We start from the raw sequence: 22,456 nt of genomic DNA, 5'->3' as shown, positions 1-22,456 counted from the left end.
TTTTGTGTTGGAGGCTCTGGGAGAATGGATTGTGTGAACCATATGTGAAACACTGCCCTTGTGAGTGTACCTTGACCCCTACCTTGTGTACAGTGTTGGTGTGGAGAACTGACTGACCCTGAACCATCTCTCAGTAGGAACTGACCCATTTATTTGTTCTGATCCAAAGTCCTAACCCGTTCTTCTCCCTGGCAGACCCTGTCAGCCCAATCCAGGATGTAATCTACTTTTCCTTGAAGTTGGTTGCTGCTTCCACTGTCACAGCTGACATTAGCACTCAGTGCAGCCAACGTTCATAAATTCCCATTTGAAGGTAGATTACTCCAGAAAATGCCACAGATTGAATGAACCACACTGGGGAACTTTAAAGAAGCTTATTGCCTATAGCTATTCACATGTGCTAGGGTTTTGCTGTCACTACCCAGGATAAGATTATAGACTTAATTGATGTAAGTGGCATGCCTGGAAGACCTCCTGACCACATTAAAAAGGACCTGTGACCATGTTTTTTTAGAAACCCCTGGTCTGCAATCTCTTGGTACTGTACAAGCTTGTACTTCCCAAGTTGAGAGAAGAAACATGCTGTCAGAAGCTGGGTGGGAGGTGGGAGATACGTCCCATGCTATATCCTGATTCTTTGTGATGATATGGCTCTAGGAGCCAGGGCAGTGGCTCCCAGGACACATTTGTGTCATACCCTGGGTAAAAATCTCATTGCATGTTGTCACTGGCATCTCTACCACAGGCTACCATCTCCTTGTTTAATACACGAAGGTTAATGTACCTGCTACCTCCTGTGTGCTAAGTGTTCAGTTATTTGGGAACTCAAGTTGTTGGAGATTTCTTGGCTAAGTTTTGTACTTCAAAAAAACAGGACTTATTGGGAAAAACTTTTTGTGGGTTTCTGTTGAATTTATTTACTCCAGCAGAGAAGAATGGAAAGGGGAAAATATGGAAGCAGTGAGAATTTTACAACTAGAGTTTGTCTGCCTTAATAAGGAAAAAAAAAGTCCCCAAATGCAATATTTCTTTCTCTTTTTTTCTTTTTTCCGTTTTTTTTCCCCTTGCTAGAAAAGCCAAGGAAAGTTCTTCTGCGTGACTTGAAACAAAAATATTTTTCCAGATTCCCCCCCCATTTGGAAAGCTGTGGTTGTCACCGGGGGGTTGTTTTACATTTCCTTTCCAAACCTCACCCATACCTTAGTGTGAGCATTGCAGCGTCCTTCCAGGAGCTCTCTGCCAGCAAAGCTGTGTAAACTCCAGTTAATATCGTGCTCAATTTCTTACACGGGCGAGTGAATTGAAAGCTGACGTTATCCTCATGCTATGTAAACTGAGTGTCACTGAGAGCTTTAGACCTCATTGTCTGGGGCCTCGGCCACCTTCAGAGCTGAAGGAGCTTTACTGAATAGGCTCAAGCAGTCAAGATGCTGACAGCAGGGACTGGCATGGCTGTCTCTGGCAAGAGGCCACAGCTTCCATAGCCAGTTCAGATGCTAGTAGCTTTTCTGAATGGCTCATGATAAGAGACCTCCCCTAATCCCCTGTCCCAGGTTGGGCTTTCCTCCCTGGGGGTTGGTCCTTATCCTTGTAGGACTTCGTCCTTGGGTGAACACTTCCATGCAAGGCAAAATCTTCTCTCACTTGCAGTTTCCCCTGTGCTTTCCAGCATATCCTGCTGGCATATGCAGTGTAATTTCCAGTTACAGTTGCACAAAGGACAAAACATGAGAAGTTAGTTTCCTGGGCTCTTTGGGGTGATGGAGTATGTCTGAAGTGCGTTGCGAGCGTGACCACTCTCCCTTTGCTGTGCTGCTAACTGTGTTACTTCTCTCTTTGTCCTTTCCACAGAGAGTACGGACAACTTTGTTTCAAGTAAGTGTCTCCTTGCCCTTCACATACTGTGGGTGTTTTGGTTTTGTGACTTAAATGCTCCTGGAGGAAAAATAAGGAAGCGGAAAGCAAGTTGGTGGAGGTTGCACAAAGCTCTGGCTTCTCCATGCGTGAGCCAAGATAGCTGGGGAGCTTTTGGTCAGTTGGGTAATCTCTAGAGCTCTGAAGATGTCAACTTCCCTCTAGTGATGTCCTGAAGAAGGTCCTGTAGTGGAAATGGCATTTGGTTGAGGTATAATGGAAGTGGTCTTGACTAGATGCAGGCTGGCCAGTCTCTGAAGCAGTTCTGTGTCATGGCCCATTTACAACATGCTTCCTCTACAGGCTCTTCTTCCATCTCACTATACCAGTTAAGCAGCTGTTTTTTTCAGATCAGATTCTGCTGGAGTCAGTCTTGGGCTTAACCCTACTTAGCCCACTTCTGAGAGCTCTGAGAGATGGCTCAGGGGTGGAGATCACCCACTCAAGGACATCAGGCACCCAAATATTTGTTTGTAAGGTTGGAGTGACATCAATGTTGTCCTGGTCTGTGTTTTCTCTGCTGCTATTCATAGGGAACTATCTGATGGTTGATTTTGGTGCCTTCTGAAATAGTTGCAGCCCCCGTTAGGGGTGAACTGGATCTTGTTAGGTCAGGCACTGCCACTGGGGTTGTGCTGGTGCCTTGGTTGTTCCATGAGCATCATGTTAAATCTTCTGCCTATGGTGTTTTGGTTTCAGTTGGTGACTATGAAGTGAGTCCCACCCCACCGATCACTGTGACCCACAAACCGGAGGAGGACACTTTTGGGGTGAGTCCTGTCCTCCTCTGCCGAACTGTTTTGTATGCATTTCTTGTTGTCTATGACTCAGTATTTAGATTCCTGTGTTGTTTTGAGATATTTGCAAGGAAAATCTCTTCCTTTATGACTCAAGACAACAATCAGAAGGATTTTATGGCTTGTGTCAGGCAAGAAAATACTGGCACAAACCATCTGATCCTCTTGGTCTGCAGTGTGGAACCAGGGAGCTCTTTGAAAATCAGGCATCCTGTGAAGTTGCTGCTGGCAGGGTCAGAAATTCTCACTCAAAAAAAATAGCACCCAGAGAACAAACAAACAGGCAATTGTGTGTTTCAGCCTATTATTGATCTGTTAAGTTTAGCCCTGTGAGGAACTCAGATTTAGCTTGGTTCAATTCTGTCAGTGCCAGTTTGCCCTCTCTCCTGCTCTGCAGGGCATGCCAGGAATGAAAAAGGAAAGAAAGCCTATGGCTTGTCAGATCTCAACATTGTCTTTCTTCTGTCAAATCCAGGTAGATAAAGACAAAACCAGTGCATGCAAGTGTTATACGGGGGGAATTAGCACATTACACAATTGCTCTAATTATGTGTGAGTGTTCAGATCTTGAAACCCACCACGTGTTAACAGAATGAACAAAACTCAATCCACCTTTGTTTTGGTTCTCACCCAACTGAAAATCTCCTATAACTGAAGTGAAAGCTTTGAAGAGTGGGACTGGAGTAATAATGTGCACTGATTATTAAATATAAAGCGCAGCAAACAAGCTGGGGGATCAAAATAGAGCGTGGTAAAATAAAACACTTTAAAATATTGTAACTAATGTACCAAGGGCAGGGAAAGGGGCTGCAAAATGAAATTACTTTTTCTTGGTTAAATGATGTATTTTCTATTAAAGCAGAATACAGCTTTATAAAAGGAAGTGAAGCCTAAATGCATCACAAGACCCAGTACAGGAGAACAATTGGACAGATGCCAAAGAAATTGTTGTTTACATCAATGCAATAAAAGTATCTCGAGCAAAGATTTGAAGGAATAAATATTCATAAATATTAAAATAAGCCTGGGATTGTAAGCCCTTTAGGGCAAAGAGATTTTCTTTCCTCTGCTTGTACACTGCCGTAGTGGAACCACGGTTCCAGTGAAAGACCTTGGACATTGTTGCATTATAAATATTTACTACTAAAATGATAATAAATAAGGAACTATTATGTGGTTTTTTTTAAACCAAACGTTTTAAGGGGTGAAAAAAGAAAGTTCTGCCTAATTTCTTCTAATCTCTTTTTGTGTGTGGTATTTTCACTCATTCTTTGTCCTGAGGGATGTTTGGATGAAGACTGAATTGCTCTTTATAATGAATTTTCTGCTGCTCCTGTTTGTTCCCAGCTTAGGTTAATATAGCTTTAGTGTTGTGACATCGTGGCACAGTGAGGATGTTGGGAATAGATACTTATGATGTGTTCAATAAAGGGAGAGCCCCAGGCATTGAAACAGAGGTCCTCCTTCCCTGCAGGTATATGGAATTGAGGGAATGGTGCCAGAACAGCATCACAGATAGAGACACCCCAGAGCTCCCTGTCCTGCAAACAGCTTGTGATGCTTCCAAGCTATGCCAGAGCCATTTGCTTTAGCTTGTGTTTTCTTCCACAGCTGATATCCACAGGACTGCAGCAGATGGTATGAGCCTACAGAAAGGTTAACTTGGCAAGGAGGTGCTGTGTTTGCAATCTAGACTCCAAAATTCCTCTGTCTTGACTCTAAGGCTTTTTTCTTTCAGGTTTCCATAGCGGTTGGGCTGGCAGCTTTTGCTTGTGTCCTCTTGGTCGTCCTCTTTATTATGATCAACAAGTATGGCCGGCGGTCCAAGTTCGGGATGAAAGGTAGGTGCAGTTGCTTTACTTTAGCAGGAGGCACCTTCCAGGATTGCCCGGCTCTTATAGCACGCGTGGAAAGGTGTTGTGGTTTTATTCCTACATTGTCAGTATTGGTGCAAAGCCTTCTAAACAGAATGTTGTCCAGCACTCTTCTGTTTGTTGAGAAAGTAATGGAGATATATAGGCTGGTGGTTCTCACATGTATGTGCTTCTGCTGGGCAAAAATATGCATGTGTTTTACTTATCAGTACATAACTGCATCTACAGGTTGCCCAGAAGAGCTCTGAGTCTGCTCCTTCTAGCCATTTCTAGAGGGGGTTGTACTCAGGAGAGCGTGTTCTTGAATGAAATACTTTTTGTGGACTTGATGTTGCATCCTTTCCCAGAAGGATGTGAAATTGGTCTAGGTTCTGTTGGAAAGGCAGGTGGACCCATCCCGTGCCTGTCTGTGAGTTGGGACTGAGATGCTGCTGTAAGTTTCTAAGGTCCATGCTGGGAAAGCAATTGCTGACTTGTCTTTCAGTGATGTGGAAAGTCTGTTTTGCTGCCTCTTTGCCGGAAGATTTTCTCTTCTGTGTGATGAATAACCACCTTAGATGCTATTTCAGGGATCCTTGGTGTAGCAATTGGAAAATGAGAAGGCATCTGATGTTTTCCAGGCAGAACTGGGGTCTTTGTCCTGCCAACACCAGTGCTGTGATGTGATGTGATAGAGCTAATGCCAGAAGAAAGTAAATGCCTGCGTACTGTCTGCTTTTTGCGACTGCTGGTATCTATAGTTGGGCAGCATTGGTGGTGCCCAGTGAAGGCTGGAGGAATAGCCTTCACATGACAAAGCAGTTACCACTGACATCTCATGCGTACAATGTTTGAAGCCAGGCTTTGACAAACATGAGCTTTTCCCAAGGCTTCTGAGTTGCAGCCTATTCCTTGGGCTTGCGGGGGTCTGTGTTGCAGGGCAGGTAGACAGATTTGGGAATGTGTGTGCTTGCCTAGGGCTTTGTTTGCTTTAGGGAGACGTTTCCTGAGTGGGTCCAGATGGGGTTCTGGCTGGAGTTTCCCCTATGCATCCTATGGAGATGGAAGACAGGACACTTAATTAAATAGTGAATCTTCTACACCATCTTAGCAATATTTAGTCCATATGTCCAATGATAAGAACCATCTGGTAGGGTGTGTTGACTGGTGGGTGGAGTAGAGGAATGGAAGACACAGTTCCTGGGATCAATTCCCAGCTCTTCTACTGACTCACTTAATGTCCACAGGCAATTAGCTGTCTTAACCTCTGTCTCTGCTTTAATTTCCCCATCTGTACAATTGTGATGATGTTATGTGCCTTCTGGAGGGACTTGTCAGAACGCTATGGAAGTGCTTGGGCATTTGCCACTGATGGCGCTTAGAGATACAAATGTAAAAAGGAAAAGTAACTTCTGACCCTAGTGGAGGAATCAAAGAGGAATGAGCCTTACGTGAGTAACCAGCCTTGGGGAACAGATGTGTGTATGTGTTTAGAGGTGTTTGGATAAGTGTGTTAGTGAGTATTTTTCATTCCCAGAAACCAGAGAAGTGCTGTGATGGGCCTTTGTGTGTGCAGTTTTTGGGAGGCAAAAGTGCTTAGGCAGAAAAGGCTGCTTTCCTCCTCACCATGCTGTATTTCTTCCAATTCTGATATGAAACGACAATCCTGCAAAGTTTCTGGAAGTTTTAATGATGACATTGCTTGGAGAGGTGGAGTTGACGGAAGTGAAGCACATCTTTAAAACCAGGGAGATTGATGGCTTGGCTTCATGAGCGAAGATTTGGGAAGGGCTTTAACCACACTTACTACAAGCATGATGACCAAGGACATGTGGGACATGCAAATCTGGTTGGAAAAAAGGGTGCTTAGGCAATCAGGAAGTATCTGACCAGGACTGTCATCTCCTGAGCAATCTTGAGCGACCCATGCGCTGGTCCGCCCACATGCAAGGTTGGATCTGCAGCTTCCCATGCACCTTGTCACCTACCATTTCGACCCTCTCCTGTCCATACAGACTGAACGGCTCTAAGTCAGAATCCCTTCTAGATGCTTGATGTTGTGCTGTTGCATCTTCGATTACTTGAGATTGACCCAGGAGATGACAGTGTTGTTCAGAATGTGTGGGTTAAAGCCCTTCCTGAATCGTCGGTAGCGAAGACAGGCCTTCCTCATAGGAGAAGGAAAACTATCTTCAAACCTGGGCAGATGGAGCTCGTCTAGCCTTGTAAACCAGGGAGATAGCTCTTTAATGAGTTACAAGTGTCACAGGCATGACCAGGAGCAGCCTACTCGTAGTGCCTAAGCTCTGCTCCCTGTTGGAGGCTGCAGATCCTTCTGCCCTGTGGACAGGATGGTCCCAATCTGTCAATGGTACTTTGAAGCCTGAGTTTCTCCTGTGTGTGCTGGATGTCTTTTCCTCCTCTTTCACTCCACCAATGGGATGCTGTTCCTTTCCTTCTCCCTGAAGGCTTCCTATTCATGGGATGATGTCCTTGTCCAAATCATTAAATCACTTCAGGGAGTGGTCCTGAGCTGCTTTTGCAGGGCCTTACATATAGGTTCTGCCTTATTCTGACACCCTGTCTGGGATCGTGTAGCTGGCAACCACCTCCATATCGCCTTTAGCCAGCACTTCCCTCTGGATCCCCCATTATCAGCTAATTCTTGGGCAGGAGCTATCCTGTATGGCACCAGTATGTTATCATTTACTAAGAAAAAAAACCCAAGCCCCCGTGTCTTTTGGGGTAGTGTGTGATTCCCTGAATCAGGAGCTGTTTGTCGCCAGTTGATATGTTGCCACTTGTTGTTGAAATCCCATCTTGGCAGGCCTGCAGGAGCAGGTTTTTCCTGTTGTTTTTGTCACGGACACAGAACATTATGTGCTCGTGTTGGACACGTTACCCACAGCACCTCATGAGTCTCTGAACACATCTTTTTCCTTTTGTATTTTCTAGCTTTAAGCAGATGGTTCATCTCAGAGAGAGGTGTGAACTTGGACTGAGAAGGTTGGATATCACATTGGGCTGAAAAGTCCCCCTTGGCCAGCCTGCTGGGTTGCCCACCAGACTTAAAAGTGGACTAATGAGCTACCAAGTGTTCAACATCCCAGCTGCCTTTGCTGGAAAGAAAGTCACTGTGCCTTGGGACACATGTATGCTGGGGGATATGAAACTATAAGAGATATGAGACTATGAGATATGAGAGGATGATGTGTCCACATTTGTCCTCTGCTGGCTGGTAGCACACACACCCTTGGAGCATTGCACAAGTCCTGGCAGAACCACTGCTCTGGTTATGACCCAGCTACTGATACAGCCAACAGCCAAGTGGTGGAAAAACTTGTGCTGCCAAGTGTGCTGCCAATGGGCTGGAGCAGTGGCATCAACAAAAGCTCCTTGTGAAGGGGGTTGTGACACGCTGTGCTCCCGGCTCCTTGATGTCCTGTGGCTGAGCTCACTGAGGCTGGCTCTGTGCCATACCTCTTGCCTTTTCCTGCTCCTTCCGAAGAGGAAATTCATTAGCATGGGATGGCAGAGGTCAGATCCCTTTTCTGGCTGCCTGGTGATTTTGATTCCAGTAGCTGAGGGGAATAGAGATGGACTGAAGCATCTGGGGGGTCACTGGAGCTGGTGTGGTGGCTGCAGTCAGGAAATGGCAAACAAAGCACCTTTTTATGGTGTTACATGGGCGACATGAAGACAGTGGAGGGAAACCACAGAGAAAAGTGAATGTAAAAACTGAGACACGTTGAAGCTGCAAATGTAGTCTGCAGTCACTTGCGGAAGGTTGATGTATCCAGAGGGGAGGCTGAGATGCTTTTTGAAAGCCTTGTATTCGTGTGAGAAGAAGAATAGGATCTTACAGTACAAAAAACTGGGAGTCAGGGCCCTTGGGTTTACTGCCATGTCCCAGGGGAGTGGGTTTTGTAGGTGGGATAAACCACATGGGAGTAAGGAGGCTGGCAGCCTGTGCTCAGTCATTGCTTGCTCTGCGTTCCCTGACCGTGTGCCAGAGGTGGAGGATTTTATACCTCACATTCTGGGTTGTCTTCTGATAAATGTTTAATCCCAGCAGATGACAGGAAATCAAATTTCATAATATGATAATAAAAAAAAAAAAGCCACACACAAGTCCCAGGATTAACAAAATGAAATTTCATAGAAGAATAACAGCACAGAAAAGTCCTGGGACTTCCAAACCTTTCAGAAGGCGCAGCAATGGATGCCATGTAAATGCTTAAGTTGATGGACTGAAATAGGTGCTCCTTTTGGTTGTTTTCTCTTACACCTGCAAGTGCCTAGGGATAAGGAACGTGCACTCATGCATATTTGTGTGGTGTATTCCTGGTGCTGCACAATTTAAAAACAAAATACAAACAAATTGAGTTTGCTGGGATATTAGGAGAAAGGTGCTAGAGAAAATGCAGAGACAAGAGCACTTCTTGTTTTGCTGAGATGAACTATTTTCCAGGCTCTGAGATTAAAAACTACTTGAGTTCTCCAAATGAGGTTTTCTTCCGTGGATGGAGGCAGTGCCAGCTAATGGTTCAGACCTGGTTACAGCTGGCGAAGAGTCGATTGCTTTTTAATCTGATTTCCTAAAGAAATAAGGTGTGATATCGCGCTGCCTCTCTGTAAACACGTGTGTGTGCAAGCTCTACCTGCCTGGTTCTTCTCTTTCTCTGCTGCAGCTTTTGGACCTGCTAGCCCATTCCACCCAGAGGAGATGGGGAAAAGGCTTAGAGATTCCCTTATAAGCATCATGGAAGTAGTGGGGTTAAATAGAGGATGACAACTCAGGTGATGTCCCAGTGATGGAAATGCCTCTCTAGGCATCAGAAAATCCATATGTAAACTCAGCCTAGGACAGAAACACAAAACACAGGGGCCAGGCTTTTGGGGGTCTGCTGTGGTGGGTGGTGTGTACATCTGTGCACATGCACGTTCACGCTTTCTCTCTGAATAGGCAGAAACAACAAGGAGGTGGGGGAGAAATGAAAAAACAGTAAATAAATACTGCCCACGCTTTGTGCAATGTGTGAGGAATCGCATCACTCTCAGTGCACTTGCTATTTGTTCTAATAGCCCTGATCAAAGTGCTGGCACTGATGATGCGCATGTGGATGTCAGAAGTACTTGCAGAGCTCTTCCATTGTAATTTAGCATTAGTTAATAGGTACTTAAAGTGGTTGCCTATTTGATTATGATTGGGAGTTATTAACATTCTTTTCCATAAACAGATGGTAACTGTCCGCTGAGTCAGTTGCAGAACAGTTCCAGGGTTCTGATTCAAGAGGACCAGCTCCTGCAAGGATATCTTGGGTGCCTGGCTCTTTACTTTTGTTGATTGGGTTTTTGTTCTTTTTTGTTTCTCTTTTATTTTTTCTTTCCTTCTTCAATATGCAATTATTGCTGCAGCTTTAAAGGGGGGATAAAAATACTATACAAGATCCATGACCTACCTTTCAGATGAGGCTTAATTCTGACATGTGTTTGGCCTTGGCTAAGCCTGACTATAATCATGGACTGGTTGTTTTTCCGTGATTATTTGTTTGTAGTTGTATAGGCATGAACAAACACTCTGCAGCTTGGAGAGCCTGCACCTTAAGGGTTAGTTGCTGAGGAGAAATCTGTGATCAGGGCCCTTTCATTTCATCCTCCTGGGAGCCTGCCATGTAACAGGAGCAGGAAGAAAGAGAGAGTGAAGTGATATCAGCCAGCCTGGCATGGCTACGGGAGAGAAGCAGCCATACATTAAAAGCCACAGCTAACCACGGGGTCTGAGGGATGCATAGTGAGCCATACTAATGAACTGGAAGTAGGAACAGATTGCTGTTGCTTTCATTGAGCCTGGGTGTGTGATGCGCAGAGCCCAGAGGTGCTGAGGGGTTGAGCCCCGGAAACGGCTGTGGGGCTGTTGGAAGGTGGGGCTTTTCCTTGTTGGTATCCTTGTGTTTGCCTGAAAAGCCCCTCGATGTACTGCTTGAGCTCAGTATTACTTGATTATTTTTTGCCTGGGAAGTGCATTGAAAGGGCATGCAGTTTCACTGGGGCTTCTTTCTATAAATGCCTGCTTATACTCTGCTCAAGTGAGAGCTGTGCTATATATTTATTTATTTAGTGCCTTCAAGGTGACAAAGCATAAAGCTCTTAGAAATGCACTAAGTGCCTTACCCTCTGCTAAGCCATCAGTCCATAACTGTAATGGTGGCCACAAGGTAAAGCTGCTACACAGCCCTTGGGCTCTTTGGCAAACCTTTGAGAGATCCCACCTCCCCACTGGGTAATTGACATATATAAGTATATAGAGAGGTGCTGTGACAAGGCACTTGCTTCTGTCTCCTCTCTCTGTGAAGGCAGATCAGTGCTCACTGCAGTAGTTAATGCTCACCCCCCGGTCTTTGGTCCCAGATAGTCCAGTGAAGGCTTTGAAAGATGGGGTGCTGCTGTGTCTTGTTGCTGCCTGAAGGAGCAAGGAACTGCCCTTGGCTGGAGACATGCATCGAATGACCCTGCAGGAGAAACGGTTAGCACAGAAGGTCAGGATTTATTTAGACTTGGAAATAAAGCATTTTCCCTCACTGAGATGTATGAAGGGATTATTTATAAAGGAAATGTAAAGTGCACTGACCAGCCATTAGCTATTCCAGCTGCTTTTACAAAACCAAGGTGTCTATTTTAGGCAGCTACTAAAAGCATTTAAAAAAAGTCAGATCAGTAGCTTTCAGGTGACCAGGAAGCCCCAAGGCTCCTTCACACCACATTCTGCAGGGTCTTCCATCCCATGGTGACCTCCCTTGCTCACAAGGGCACAAAGCCGCTCTGGTCATCAATGGGTGCTGGACCCCAGATGCAGCACTCACCCCAAAGGAGCCCCATGGCATGACTGGCATTTGCCCAGAGCAGTTCTGCACTAGCAGGAGTCTCACCACTGACTTTCCCAACTGTCACATTGCAGTGTCTGAAGCTGTGCGAGCGACCCTTGTCTTACCTGTGATTCAGCACAATGTGAGCTCCAAGTGAGGTGGAGGAAAGTTGTTGAAATTTGTTTTTTAAGTGACCTTATTGAAGCCATCCTTGTTTCAGGCTCATCTTGCTTCTGTCTTTGTGTATGTGGTGGGCACAACTTTGAGGAGGGAGAAGGTGAGAATGAGCCATGGCTGCTTCCCTTGCACAGCAGGGTCAGGAAGATGCCCTTCATCCACTCTCCATTCAGGAGAAACTGAGTTGCCCCAGTTCCCCATCCAAGTGCTTGCACACATCTTTTCCACAGCTATGAAATCACCCAGGCTCAGTCACCCCAAGGACCATGCAGAAGGTGCTAATCTTCAGGGGACTCCTTTCTGTGGCAGTGATGCTCCTGGCTGCCTGCTCCTTGTCTCCCGTGTTTGCTGCTTGGCCTGATGTTGTCTGTTCTTCTGTCTTCATGTGGCTTTGCTTTAGTGAAAGACGCAGGAATGACAGCACAGAGGCAGAGTAATTCTGTTTATCTCCAGAACAGGTATCTACAGCAGCAGGATAAGCTGTTTTTTTCAACCACTATAACTAGCCTGATGAAGAGACATTATCTCCACAGTGTGTCCTCTGCTCTGTCTTGTGTCTCTGAAGGCAGTTAACAACCAGACAACTATGTGTCAACTTTGATGTGGCTTTACTAAGGTGCAGGGCAGTGTGGGAAGTAGAAAAGGGCTTTAATTAGTAACTTAATTGTAGTTTGTCTGTACTGCAGTTGTCCAATTATTCTCTGAAAAAGGTTTTTGCTATTGTTAATGCTGATAAATGGTCCTTTGGGACGATGTCCCTGGTGAGTTTATCACCTCTTCCTCTTGGCTTGCTGTAGAATTGTTACTCATTTATGCTGTGTTTAGCCAGGGATGCTGAGATCTGGCACACTGTCTAAGTCCTAGAGCAGCAGAGCTTTGCTCTTGGTCAGGGGACAGGTGACTGTGCTGTGAATGGCAGTATTGGCTAGGGAAGGGTTTGGGAGCTGTGAAGGCAAACGTAAAGAAGAAAGAGAACTGTGCTGCTTTGTTTTGGGCTGAATGTGCTTGAAGGAGTGCCTAGAAATTTGGAGGCAGCAGAATAACCTCTCAAGGGAATTGATAGGAGCTGTCACTTGGGCTGTTCAAGCCTCGACTGGCAAAAGCACTGAGGAAGTAAATTGTAGAGAGCACTGGAGCATCTGATGATCCGATGGGCTTGTTCCATCTCCAGCTTCTATTTCTTATAGTGCTATAACGAACCTGCCTGTGTCCTGGGCAGCCCTGAGAAACTGTCATCAGCACCAGTGTATGGCATGTGTTGATGAAGGTGGGAGCAGTGCAGAGCCCTGTTTGACGCTCAGGCATCTCATTTCAGTCTACAACTGTGCTATTAAAAATCAATGGACCAGAAGATATGCCTGTACACAAAGGCGGCTGGGTAGTATTTTGTGCACAGGAGGAGTAAATCACATTTGGATTTTCTTATTTTGTGTCTGACGGGCAGGGTTATCATCCAGTTTCTGTTTGGGACAGTGGTCTTCAGTTGATTTAATTCCTCAGCCCAGCATCTGCAGGAGTTACCAGCCTCTTCTGGAAGGGGCTGTTTCATTAGGACTCTTACGCTGCAGCCCAGCATCATGCACACCATGGTGTTGGATTGGGGTGGTTTTGTGGCTCCACTGGCTGCGCTCTGATGTTGCTGAAAGGCCCCGTTCTGTGACCAGAGAGGGGTTTTCCCTGCAGAAAAGGAGAAAGCCATTTTTGATCTGAGCCCCATTTAGAAGCACAGCCTCTGGTGAGGTGGTTTTGCCACATCTGCCTTTGATGCCACTTGAGCCAGAGCAGCACAGCAGCTTCAAATACTGCAGAGGATGAAAACCCATACAGTTTTAGCAATGAAAAGGGATGGATCTGCTTAGATTTCAGATAAAAAAACTTCTTTGGCTTGCTTCTCATTCCATCTGAACCAGCTATAGGAGGAGCTGGTGCCAGTGAACCCGTATTTCTGTCTTCTCTCTGTCCCAGGGTGTGCTTCATCCTCCCCAGCAAATAGCAGCCTCCAGCTTAATGCAGTAAAGAGTCAGACAAAAGGCTGTGAATTGGTGTTAGAGGAAAAACTTTGTTTTCCTTCATAGAGAGCTTCCCACAGCATGGGCTGAGATGCTTGATGCTGCTCTGGGATGGGCAGTGTGATGGCATTGGTGTCCTGATGCAATGGTGGCTGCAGAAGGCTGTGGTGCAGGCACAGCTCCTGGGCTGGGGCAAGGGAGAGCTGGCCCTTTTTTTTGCTGACAAAACGATTCCGTCTTGATGCTCTAAAAGCTCTTGTAACATCTGCAATTTTCCAGATGGATAATGAAAGCCGGTGAGCAGAGGCGTCTCGGCGGCTTTCGAAGCACTTGCCTGTGGAGCTGCATCCATTGGTTTCATATCTGCTGACAGGGCTTAATAATCATTACGCTAAGTGGAGCCGGCACTCGGGGAGGCAGGTAAAGCCGCTGCTGCCCTTGGGCTGAGATGTGTTGCTCACTGTGCAGTGCAGAGCTGCAGATCCCCATCCTGGAGGCTGATTTCTGCCTCTTCTCCTCCCAGGCTGCAGAGCTCTGTGGGAGCTGCTGCCTGGGTCTGCTTTCTTGGCACAAACGGATGCTCTTGGGTCAGGCCAGGGGGGGCTGCGGTGCTTCCATTGGGTTCCAGCTTCAGTCCTGCTTTGGGAAGAGGGACAGAGAGCTGGGGTTTCCCACAGTCAGCAGGTGCATGGCCTGTGTGAATAAGCAAAGCATGTCCTTATCCAAAGTGCTTGTAGCAATGTGTGCTCTTTTTCTGATTGATGCTGGGGTAATAATTAGCATTGTCCTACTTACTAAGCTATGATATAATCCTTACAAAGGAGGCATGTCTGATATTATAAAAAGTAAAGAAAAGCTCCATAATTTTGAGGTAACAATGGAGCAGGATCTATTTTGTGCCTTTGGTGCCACTTAACAGGGTGACTGGTCTTTTCCTAAGTAAGAAGTGATGGGACAAGAAGAGAAAATGGCCTCAGATTGCACCAGGGGAGGTTTATACTGGATATTAGGGAAAAAATCTTCACTGAAAGGATTGTCAGGTGTTGGGACAGGCTGCCCAGGGCAGTGCTGGAATCCCTGGAAGTGTTCAGGAACAGTGTAGGTGATGCCCTTAGTGATATGGTTTAGTGATGGACTTGACAGTGCTGTGGTAAAGGTTGGACTTGTTCTTAAAGCTTTTTTCCAACCTGTGATTCTGAGAAGGTAGGATGTTAGATAAACCCAGCCTTAACATGGTGAGCCGGGTTAAAGCTTTGCCAGGCTTGTGCCACCCAGACCAGCACTAGCAGGGAAGAGCCACATAAATCAAAGTTACTGTTATTATTAATACTGTGGTATGGCAGTGCTCGTATCCAAGCCAGCTTGAATTAATTCTTCAAGGGAGTTTTTTCTGAGGCACTATCAAATATTTTACTAAGCCCAAATATATTACAGTTGTCATTTACTAATTTTGTAATTCAATCAGGGGAAAATATGGCATTGAAGGTAGTTCAGTGTGATTTGGTTTCACAGACCAACTGCTTCATCCTCTCATTTAGGCTCTTAAATATTTTTTCTTAGTATTTCTTTGATTTTTCTACTATAAATTTAAAGTTAGGCTTATTAATTTCTTCTGCACATCAGCCAGGATAACAAATACAAGATGTGTGCATATATGTGTGTATAATGGGAAATATCTTGACAGACTTACAGAACATTTACCCCCTTGACAAGTTTCTCAGCCTGGAATTAAATTGGTAGCAACATCTGGTAATGAGACTTCATGCCTTTTGGGCTGCTGAGTGCTGCTATAGACTGGTGCCGGTCTGTCCCCTTGGTGCATGAGACCAAGAGAGGAAATACTGCTGAATTTTCCAGTAAGACTTAGTTTAGCTGTTTTGCCATTATTCCATTTTCTTTCTCTCTTTTTATTATGATTATTTTCTTTAATTTAAAGAGTATTATTTCTTCTATCTCCTGTTTGCTCTCAATCTCCCTTGATGCAAAGTGTTGTGATAGAAATTGAAATTAGATACAGCCTGGTTTCACCTCTTGGTGTCTGCAGAAAACCCATTCCACTTTGATGCTGCAGGGCAGCTGGATTTTAGGTTTTTCTCACTTTTTTTTTTGTCATTTAGTTCTTAATAACAAAACATATGATCTTCACTACATTTCTCTTCTAAGTTTATTTTTCTACTTGTGTATTTAGAACTGATTTGGGCTTATTCTCTCTGCTTAAAGATTTCAAGTGATGCTTCTTGGCTGTGACTGTCTATTAACATCATACCGGAGTTAATGGGATGTCAGCATGTGCCAAACCCCCTCATCAGCAAAGCACATGTATTCCACCCTGGCATATTAAAACTGAAGTTGCAAGGGTAAAGCAGGGCACCTTCTTACCTCCTGATCTGTATAGGTAAAGGCATTGATTTAAGTGCTGCTGAGCGTGCTGTGATCAGGTCACACCAAAAAGAGTTGCTTCCTCTTGAGTGCATCCCAACAGAGGAGCTAAAATCTGCACTGGGTTTAGGGACGCTTCTGCAAAGGGCATAGCACTTGGTTTGTTTTTGTTCCTGCTAGAGCTTTGGCAGGGTTTGAGGCAGGGGTTTTGAGACCACCTGTATGGGCAGGCTTTTTATTAATCTGCCAAAAAAGAATGAGGTTTTGCTTTTTTTGTTAAAAGAGGGGAGGTGAAATTCAGTTGGTTGAGTCTTTTACTAAATTGAAATCTTTTGCTAAAAATCTACACATTTCCCTCCATCAGGCTTTGCCCTTAGACTGTATTTTTTCACCCATATGTGGTTCTCGAAGCCATCAAGCTTTTCTGCAAATTCCAGGTCCTTTAGCATCCTCCATTCTTAGCTGAGGACCTTCAATCCTGAACCCAGCACTTGAGAGCTTTTCCCAGGAGACATTTCCAAGTGTTTTACTTTCAGATGTCAGTGCTAAGCTGCCAAGTACATACAAAGCTCCACTTGCTTCAGGACCTCTGAGCTATCTTCCATGGCACATGAGCCTTCTGAAAATGTGATGGCCCTTGCACTATCACTGTCTGCAGCCTGCTTTGGATAACATGGTGCTTTATGGCATGCAAAGGCGTTGTGCAGTTTGCTGTTGGAAGATAAGGAATGAGGATGAGGAAGGATGATGGAGAGGCGATGCTGCAGCCAGGTGCTTATTTGACAGCCTAATGCTTCATGTCACCATTACCAAAGCAGGCAGGGAAGGAGGAAACTCCACTCAGTGTTTTGTGCACACAGGAGCATGGGTGTATGTGGAGGTATCTCAGGGAGATAAAGGTAGGGAGATGCTTTATGAAGTTGTTAGTAGCTGGTGGTCTGTGCCTGTTTATCTGCACTGAGCTGCAGAGCCTAGGAGGGAGATTTGTTCATTGGGCAGACTTTATGGGTAAATTATCTTGGCTGGAATTTGCACTGATGATTTCCTAAGTGCTGGTATGCCTTGAGCAGTGGCGAAGGAGGGGAGGCAGTTCTTGTGTCTTTTCTAAGGTGTGAATGGGGAAGGCAGGAGGATGCTGGCGGGATGAGGGAGCAGCAAGTGTTTTCCCATTTTGGTTAGCGGTGTGGGAGATGGAAAGTTGGTGGTTGAATTGTGATTTCTTTTATTGGCCTAGTGAGCACAGTAGCCATGGGAGATGCATTACCCATGGATGTGGCTCTGCTGTACGTGTTGCAGTCCTTGAGACTGTCTACAGAAGGATGTTGTCACAATAAAAGAGGTTTGGTTGCTACTGAATCCAGCATAGCTCTGTTAGTTTTAATTGTTGAGAAAGTACATACAAGTGTCTTGATCAAGAAATAAAACTAAAGCAGAATGCACAGGCCCATCTCTTTGGAGCCAAAGGCTGTCCTATGCTAGTACAGAGCAGGGAAAACTGTGTGGCAGCCTGCCATTATTGACCTCATGTCTCCATCACGCTCAGATCAGGTTCAACAAAATCATCTCAGTACTTTCCTGATTTACTTACTACAAGACTGAAGATTTGAGTTTAAAATCATCAGTCCAGAGCCTGGAAATAGATGTATACGCTCCTGCATGTGTTTTGGGTGAGGAGGAGCACTGTGGGCAGCATTGCATGGGTTGCTGCAGCTGCTGAGGCATAGAGGGTCAAACGCTTTGTGGTACCAAAGAAAGACTTCAGGATATCAAGATGTAATCTCCTAGAAGTTGTAGGCTGAGGGAAATGTTCCTAGTAAAGTTTGGCTCCTAGAGGATAAATAAATGAGCTTGCTTGAGGTAGTTTATCCCTGTTTCTGGGGTGTATCACAAATACACAGATCAGGCTTTTGCTGTGGTTGTGCCTTTTCTTCTGCTGCAGATGCAGGAAAGGTGGGCTGGGAGGCAGGGAGGCACTGTGTGTGCACTTCAGAAGGAGTGAGGACCTGGTGATGTGCCTCTGCTCCAGCCTTTATCAGTTGTGACAGGAGCTCCAAGGCCTACCAGTGGTACTTTCTTTAGGGGAAGGTCTTCCCTTACTAGATCAGCTGAGCTTTGCTGGAAAAGCAGCTGGTAGATAACTCTGTTAGTGGCTACCAGTTGAGGACAACTATGCCAGGGTTTTTCTAAGCATAGCAGTTTAAAAAGTAGCAAGGGGAATTAATACACAAATCCTGGTGAAATTCTTCTCTCATGCTTCACCAATCCTGGGTTTAAAGTCTAATGAGTGCTGAGGTATGTATGATGGGAGCAGAGGATGGTACTTAATAAAATGTTTCATTAGAGAGCTTTGTTCATAGTGACTGAGAGTGGGTAAGTTTGTACGGTCCTGATGAGCAGACTTGGACAGAGATGGGCTTGGGCATTGAGGAGAGTTGCTCCCTGCTGTGACCAGCAGCCATATGAGGCATCCAGAGCATGCAAGGGTTAAGGGCCATCCAAGCAGAAATGACACCTTGCAGACTGTTAAAATACCAAGCCTGGATTTCATTTATCCTCTGCTAACAAGTCTGCCTTGGATAGTTCATCAGTTTGATGTTGGAGTAGCTTTCTCAGAGGCTTAATGAGACTAATCACTGCAGACTCCCTCCACAGCTGTCCAGGAGGGGTAGGCTCCTCATTAGGCAGATGCAAGAAGCATTTGGAGCTGTATCTCTCACCACTGACTGCAGAGTGAGCATCAGGGGCATCCATCAGACTTGGTTAAAGGCTGTGAGACCCAAAGATGAAACACGCTGAGGAGAAAACCATCTTTAAATGCTGTCCTGAGCATCATCTTGAATAGTGGGAGTGCTTGTTGACCACCCCTGTGGCCTTCTTACAGCATGGGCTTGCCACAAAGTGGTTTTGGGAAAAGTCTAAGTGTATGTTCAGAGTCTTTTGAGATGCATATTCCTGGCAGATCTCTCTGGCATCTGCCAATGAGAAGTGCTTCCCACGCTCTTTCACTGTGCTTTTTGTTGGAGATTGTTACTAAACTTTTTTGTTATAGTGTCAGCTAGAGAAGAGATGAGGTGTGAAGGAGGTTACATTATCGCTGCCTTCTGCAGGCAGTGAAAGGGAAAAAAGGGAGTTTGGAGATGTTTCAGGAGGTGAATAGACAAGTAGCAAAGGCCTGAACTGCAGGAAGATTTGTGGAGGGGGTAGAAGACCTTTGGGAAAACAGAGAAAGCTGATGTACAGCATGGGGGTGGATTTAGGGCTTGGACAGGAGAAGCGGAGCCAGGTTTCTAGGACATATTACATGCTCCAACACTGAGGGCCCAACTGTCACAAGATTTCTCTGCTCCAAAGGACAAACAACCAGAAGAAGCTGGTAAAAGACTTGTGTGGACCAGGACTGCTGGCCATAGGGCAGAGTGGCCATGGTGATCCCTACCTGTGCTATTCTCCATCCTCCCTCTCGGGAGCTTTCCTTGCTGGCTGCTTCACCCTCCCTCCCTGCTCCCTCCCCAGTATTAACAACTCTGTCCAGCTTTCCTCCTAATGACCCCATCCCTCACCTGGAGCATGAGCAAATACCCTTTAGCACAAAGCATTAAGCTGCATCCCCAGTTCCGGTGAGGCTTGTGCAGGGTGTTGTCGGCAGCTGAATTAGGTGCTGCCAATGTGGATGCTTTTCTCCCAACAAGAGCAGCATGTCCGGATTTTCCGCTTCCCACCCCGCGCTCTCCGGTTGCTCCCTGAGCACGAGTTAGTTCCGGCAGCTTTCAGCACACCCTGCGTCGATCATCGTGCTGGTGGACGTGTGTATTTCATGCAGGGAAAGCTGCTTTTCCCTTTCCTGGAGGAGTGAATTAAGCCATGTGTTTACTACCACTTGAGCAAAGCAGTCCCAGGCTGGGCCACGAGATACGCGGCTCGTGTTTGAAATTAAGAGTGCAAACATCAACATAGAAACTAAGAGAGGGAAAGGGAGCCTGTGTAATGGGATTACATTACTTCCACGCTAATATGACCTTGGAGATGGTCTACTGCTCTGCAGGGATTTGGGTAGTAATGCATTTGATAGCATCATTTGAGGGGGTGTGCGTTTATCTGCTCATATTTATATCCACGCTTATGTATTTTTGCATATGTGCACAGTGTTTATTCTTTCAGTTTATCCTGGAGTGTTTTACCAGTACATCTCCCACTCTGTGTGACCTGGGGACGCTGTGGGGGTCCTCCTGCAGTGGTTTCAGATGCTGTGCAAGGGGTTAATTCCTTTTCCTTTGAACTGCCACCTGAAAAGCAACAGTAGAATGCACTGCACCCCTGAAAGTCAGTACACAGCGGCAACCGCCCCAGGGACTAGATCTTCATGCCTTAGTCTCTGTTGGAGGCTGGAGGGGAAGGGGATATCAAAAGAAGGAGCTGCTGCCTGTTAAAGTGCCCTCTTTGTGGCATTATTAGTGTGGAGAAGAGCAGCAGCACCTCTTTTATCTCTGCTCTTGGGGTACCACACCAAGACCCATCGATTGCTGAGGTATCCGAGTCCCTGGCTCTGAATGGAGAGATTTCCAGATCAGAACCAGCACTTTGGGTACCTGTTGGTGGTCAGAGCACTGTGGTGCTGGGCAGGCTGTAAATTATTGAAATCAATTTTTTATAATCGCCAGTCACAGGAGAAGGAGTTCTAATGAAATGGATCCTGCAGTTTGCACACAGGCAGCATAGGGGGCTAGGAGAAGAGCATGGTTTTCGTGTACAAAAACATCTATGAGGAGCTGCTTCTCTGGGTCAGGATATCCATAAATATGTATTTTCCTGGAAGAGCTCACCGTTCCCTCTGGATTCTGCAGAGCTTAGCTTTTGCTTAGGCTATAACAGCAGTTTTTTGCCTTTTCCCCCCTTTGTTTCAAGGTTACTTTTCTTTCTAGATGATGTGTGCAAATAACCCTTATGTATCAAAAGGAAAAAGAGACAAGGTAATGGTGATGTGGGGGCTGTGGGTGATCTGGGATCTTTCTGTGCTGCTCCCCTAATTGCCATGGCAGGTACCTGAGGATGCTGGGGGACGGCACTGCTGTTTCCTGGGATAACATAATCTGCCTGAGCTGCGCTGTCTCGGGTTTGAGCTGTGCTGTGAGGTTTGAGCTCACCTCACAGAAGGCAGCAACCCCTATAAGCACCTTGGTGATCACTGGGTGACCATGAGAAGGGATGGGTACAGTTGGCTTCTGAGGAAGGGGCTTTGAAGGCACTGATTTGCGGCTGCTGGATAGCCCCTTGCACCCTGGGCTTGGCTTCCACCTGGCTGCACCTCTCTGGAGGCAGGTTGTAGGCAGCACATAGAGATGAGCCTTTGCTTACGGTCTATAAAACACACAATAGAAGCTGCTCTCTGCATCGAGGCAATTAAAATGTCTACTCTGTGCATAAAAAGCCTCTAATAATAATAATAATGGTGAACTTAATGAGATTTCGGATGTCTTTGCAAACTGGACCAGGTTTGTATGTTCAAAGATGCATTGTGTTGCAGTCCCTGTGAACTGGGGAGTTGTCTCCCTCTGAGTGCTTCACGATGTGATGAAGGCTGAGCATCCCCAATCAGGTACCCTGCACAAGGTATGTCTCATCCCAAGGGAAATGGGCATTAGTCAAAATGCAATCTGGAAGGGACAAGAGCAAAACATTTTGCCTGATGCCTTTTGGAAGAAATTCAGAGAAGAGCCACTAAAATGATTAAGGTTCTGCAGGGAATGTGTTATAAGAGAAGATTAAGAAAAAGAAAAGCTAAATATATAAAATGCAGCTAGGCCAGAGTGAAGGGGAAGTGATCCCCAGTGGTGCATATTCAGAACAGTTGAACAATGGAGAAGTAAAAAGACTATTTAGGATGCTGGAAGGAGAATGTGGGGTGCATAGAAACGATTAAGCAATCAAAAAACTGTGGGTTGCCTATCTAGATCCCATTTCCAAAGGAAAGACGTGAGAGGACCATGGAAGAGTCTCTGAAATGGATGCCCGAACCTCTGGAAGCTTTTGAGCTGGGCTGAGGGGCACACATGACAAGTGCTCATCCCATAGGGTGGAGATATCCTCAGTGAAGTCCCTGCATGGTGGGATGGGGTCTGGAAACCTCCTGGCCTTATTGGGCTTCCTCTGTTTCCTTAGAAAGTGTGGAGGGGTGGCTGGGCATCCCTGGACTGCCTTCTCATCCCTGGGCTGCCTTTTCCCTTCCCTGCTGCCGCGCCAGTGCATGAAATAGCAAGCTGGAAGGTGTGATAGGGACAACTGGCTGCAGTCTCCCTGCCTCGGCTGGTTAATTAACTCTTCAGATTAATTTCCTTTCTGATTACCGCTTGATTAATTCCTCCTAACTCTGTGAGACCTCCTCACCACTTAATCCTCTTTATAAGCCCTCAGAGTGTGATGCTTGAAGTAAACATCAGGCAAAAAAATACAAGGCAAACACTCTG

At 45.8% G+C, this 22,456-nt stretch overlaps 1 protein-coding gene across 5 annotated transcripts in view; it reads left to right on the top strand.

Annotated features, from left to right (window-relative positions):
• Positions 1-22,456, top strand: part of NTRK3 (neurotrophic receptor tyrosine kinase 3) — a 205,723-nt gene that overhangs the window by 68,055 nt on the left and 115,212 nt on the right. For all 5 annotated transcript variants that reach the window (XM_061371323.1, XM_061371327.1, XM_061371324.1 and 2 more), the window contains 3 exons: positions 1,852-1,875; positions 2,614-2,684; positions 4,450-4,552. In XM_061371323.1, the coding sequence (XP_061227307.1) occupies positions 1,852-1,875; positions 2,614-2,684; positions 4,450-4,552 (198 nt within the window). The remainder of the gene's footprint in view (positions 1-1,851; positions 1,876-2,613; positions 2,685-4,449; positions 4,553-22,456) is intronic.

Source organism: Neopsephotus bourkii, unplaced genomic scaffold (assembly GCF_033783945.1).
Source record: "Neopsephotus bourkii isolate Nb327-2 ecotype Australia unplaced genomic scaffold, CSIRO-AGI_Nbou_v1 NB_1572, whole genome shotgun sequence".
NCBI lineage: Eukaryota > Metazoa > Chordata > Aves > Psittaciformes > Psittacidae > Neopsephotus > Neopsephotus bourkii.
This window is presented reverse-complemented; position numbering and strand designations above follow the sequence as displayed.